The sequence below is a fragment of the Megalops cyprinoides genome, chromosome 21 (assembly GCF_013368585.1).
Source record: "Megalops cyprinoides isolate fMegCyp1 chromosome 21, fMegCyp1.pri, whole genome shotgun sequence".
Taxonomy (NCBI): domain Eukaryota; kingdom Metazoa; phylum Chordata; class Actinopteri; order Elopiformes; family Megalopidae; genus Megalops; species Megalops cyprinoides.
Window position 1 is genome coordinate 625,474 of NC_050603.1, and position 4,187 is coordinate 629,660.

Below are 4,187 nucleotides of genomic sequence, written 5' to 3' on the forward strand. Positions count from 1 at the left end.
TAAACAGTACAATTCGTCTCGTAGCGCATAGCTACATTAGCTGGACCTTCGCAGTTCATTAACGGTCAATCACAATCTCCTCGCCATCTGCTTCGCGCCCGCCCATCTCATACCGTATCATAAATATCATAAAGGAGGGCTTTTACAGTCTGCTGATGGGACTGTCTGAACACACCTATGCAGGGAATGCACGCGCCGGAACGCTGTGATCGCGCGAGGGTGTTGAGTTACGCGAGCCTCCCATCTCCATGCCAACAGCTGTGAGCGCAGGCTGATGGAGCTTCCTCCTCTTTCTAAAGTTCACAGCCAAACGCTCGGAACCTCGAGTATACAGCGCTGAGCTTACACTGCGCACACTCACAGAGAGAGAGAGAGAGAGAGAGAGACAGGCAGACAGACAGACAGAAATTATTAATTAATTTCATTGCATGCTATGCATTATAAAATGTTCAAGTTCAAAAATGTCCTGAAGCGGTCCTACCTTCTGAGTTCTGATGACAGAGGAGATTCCGTCAGAGAAAGCCCCTGGTCACTGCGTGCGACGCGGGCGCTGCTCGCTGCGGTCTGGCCCGCCCATTGTCTGCGCCGCCGGCACGTTCGCGCTGATGCGCGTCACCTTTACCGGGGAGCGTGCGGAATTTAAATGCCCCGACGGTGATCTATCACCGCAAAGGGAAGGCACGCTGTGCTACGGCGCGCACCCACTGGCCGACCCGTGTCACGTGACTGTCACCGTTCATTCAAATCGCTTTGTGCCGGTCAGATGGAGGGAACGGTCAGGTTGGCACGGTCATCCAGGGTGAAGCAGCCCACACTCGGTCGCAGGCCTGCCCAGTCACTGACACGAAGACGATGCCGCAATGAGCAGCTTCTTAGATTACTCTGTTGTGAGCGGCGACGGCGGGTCTCTCTCCGCCAGGGCCTTCTACTCAGACCACGGAACTGCCGCTTTCCCGTCCTGCGCTGTCACAGCCGGTCACTGTGGCGAGGGGGACGGCTTTACCGGGAGCAGGGGGGCGCCTGGGGGTATCGCTCCTCACGTTCAGCAGCCGGGGTCCTACCAACCCCTCGGCTCCTTGGGTATGACGTACCCCACCCACCCCGGCGCCAGCTCCAGCTACGGAACTCAGAGTTTTTGCGCGGGTTACAGTCATTACGCACGGAGCCAGGACGCGGACCCCGGGGGCGGGTACACAGCACGTGCCCCCATAGTTTATTCCGGGAACATTTCGCCGTCCGTGGTACAGCATCGCCAGGGCTACAGCGGCGCATCTCTGCCCCAGCTCCAGTACACTCACGCGGCGTGTGGTCACGAGGCGCCCAGCCTGCCCTACGCGGGATGCGCAGACCCCCTGCCACCTCTGCACCCCGCGCACCGTGACGCCTGCTGTTCACCCCTGTCCGCGAGCTCGCCCCCAGCGCAGACATTTGACTGGATGAAAGTCAAAAGAAACCCACCAAAGACCGGTGAGTGTCCCGCGGCAGAGGACGGACTGCATATGTGATACTTTGGTTTACTTTACCTGCCACAATAATTATTGTTTAGGTAGGGAGCTCTAAACGGTGTGTAATCTGACGCGCAGATATCTTATTGCCACACCTGGCCACTGTATACCGAATGAGTTACAGTTCTCAAACTCATGTTCCACCCGCCAGGCAGAGCTGGAGATTTGGGCTTTGAGGGCCAGCCCAACACCGTCAGAACCAGCTTCACCACCAAGCAGCTGACGGAGCTGGAGAAGGAGTTTCACTTCAACAAGTACCTGACCCGCGCCAGGCGCGTGGAGGTCGCCGCCGCGCTGCAGCTCAATGAGACTCAGGTGAAAATCTGGTTCCAGAACCGCAGAATGAAGCAGAAGAAGCGCGAGAAAGAAGGACTGTTACCAAAATCCCCAGCTGGTGCAGTAGATAATGAGGAGAAAGTCAATGAAGCGTCAGAAAAATCGCTGTCTGTCTCGTCCACACCATCTCCCACCTCATCCACAGCGTCCTCTACTGCTGACCCCTATAACTCGAGCTAGATTGTCCACGCGCAGTGCTCTACCGCAGGGGAATAATTGGGGCAATAATTTAGACCACACCAACCAAGTGGCCTCACCCCCAAATAACCATACAAGCCGGTTATACAGAGACATCCGTATTTCTGATTATATGCAGCGTTTTCGATTATCACAATACTCTCTGAACAGTGATCATAGGATGACCAAATACTACGTAAAGTAAATAATTTCCCAGGAAAACCCAAAAATTGAACTACCGAGGCGTTTAATGAGGATAAAGTGGTCCCTTGATCATTTTAATTTACTGTGTTGTGACAGGTGTGGCAGGCGGAGCGCAGGTGCTGTCAGTAGGCCTACAGGATGTAAAAGAGGAACATCTTTACGTTTTTTACTCTGAGAGGCGGCGACGTCGCGCGGGGAGTGCTGTGGACTGCGCGACACAGGCACACCTGCGCTGGACTGTAAAACGGAAACCTCACGGACTGTAAACTCGCTGCTGTGCAATATGTCATTTTAAGCGCTCTGAGACACCCCGGTCATGAGATCGGTAGCTGGAGTCCGCTTCTAACCTGTGCCGGCACATTCTTAGAATACCTCCGAACCCCAGCCCGCCTGCGCTGGCGCAATGAGAGCGTTTCCTGTGTGAAGCTTGCATGATACTCAATGCTTTCATGTATCTTACCGGACTGAGTTTTATCAGTTAGAGAGCGAAAATATCTCTGTTACCGTGTAAACGAGAAGAATGCTTGTCAAGTGTTTTTTTCCCAAAGCGGTGTTTACGGGTCATTGTATGTATTAAAGTGCTGTTGCTTCTATATCTTAACATTGTATGTTTTGTTTTCTTTTTAAGTGTTTGTGCTAGTACACCCCCGACCTTGTTTCTATCGGCAAATTCCATTCACACAAGTGCCACATCCATTCCTGCCTTAGACGGCTTTGTGTCTTCACGTGGTCTGATCTACATGTAATAATCCATAATCGACCTCTTGGCCTTTTACATCGACACATTACACATGAAAGAGCGTAGCACACCTTTCCACGTGTTTTAGGAGGATCTATCAACACATTGCAGTGCAACTTTATTAAACATTTTATTACTAGCGCAACTGTGTTTAGATTCATCAGATGGTGCATGGCAGGGAATTACGTTCAGCTGCTTTGCAAACGTCCCCGTACAGGTCGGTTCGCCTCGTTCGGTTTATCTAGCTATGGAAATTCAGTGCATTTTCGAACCTGTTTTTGTCAAACGAGATATATTTTCCAGAAGGTTCACAGAACAAGCTACGCGCGACCACAAATCGCTAGAGGCGGCGTCCCGTCTGCCCTGACCCTTCGTCCTTCACAGAAACGAGTCCAAGAAAATACTCGATATTTATGTTCATATTTTGGTTACATGTCATCATTATCATAGCGGCCACTGAAATATTTAATTCAAACACTGTATACAAATGCGAAGCAATTAGTATCTCGAGTCAAGGACAAATCGTTTGCGTTCAGACTTAATATTGGAGTTAAAACTGTCAAAACGCGAGCTGAGTCGTGACCACCAAACGTGATAACTTTTCACCAGCATAAATCAGCACAAACGTCCCTTGGGAATTATGTCAGACCTGTTCCGAGACCTTTTAAGAATAGATAAATGCCGGGCCTATTAATTAAATTTATAAATGATTTCTTAATAAAGACTTCTGGAAAATCATATATTACTCTGATAATGGATGCAAAATCGGAAGAGCGAACTAGAGAAGCGCTGAGACGCGCTGGGAGTTCAGACTGAACCTCGCTGTTGCAGCGAGACGCGCCTTTTGTTTTAGCTCTGAGGAAATGATCGCGGGCGTCAGTGTTATTCACCATGACAACCCTGTTGAGCTGTTTGTTTCGAAAGAAAACACCATCGATTAAAAACAACTCCGAAGAAACATGGAGTCTTGCGATAGGACACTGAGAACAGCGAGCTCTCGGTCCCTTTACCCCATGCAGTCTGACTGACCCGGCAGTTTAACCCTTACCCTGCCGGCGCGTGGAGTCGTGCAAGATGCTATTACCGGTCTCATTTAGTAATATCCTTTGGAAGGTGTTATCACGCACATTATTGCATTAAACGTGGAGTATATTCAATATCAGATAGTCGCCAAAAGGCCCAGGGATTCTCTTAGACCATGGCCGCTACTCCAAATCCTCTTAACA

General features: G+C 50.4%; 1 protein-coding gene across 1 annotated transcript; it reads left to right on the forward strand.

Moving 5' to 3' along the window:
- The first annotated feature begins 854 nt into the window (after nucleotides 1-854).
- Nucleotides 855-2,093, forward strand: hoxa1a (homeobox A1a). Its single transcript, XM_036515740.1, has 2 exons — nucleotides 855-1,467; nucleotides 1,657-2,093. The coding sequence occupies exons 1-2, from the start codon at nucleotides 861-863 to the stop codon at nucleotides 2,019-2,021; spliced, it is 972 nt and encodes a 323-aa protein (XP_036371633.1). The 5' UTR covers nucleotides 855-860; the 3' UTR covers nucleotides 2,022-2,093.
- The last annotated feature ends 2,094 nt before the right edge of the window (nucleotides 2,094-4,187 follow it).

Coding starts and splice junctions, on each gene's coding strand:
- hoxa1a (XM_036515740.1), top strand. CDS start 861: ATGAGCAGCTTCTTAGATTACTCTGTTGTGAGCGGCGACGGCGGGTCT. Junction 1,468..1,656: donor AAGAAACCCACCAAAGACCG/GTGAGTGTCCCG, acceptor TCCACCCGCCAG/GCAGAGCTGGAGATTTGGGC.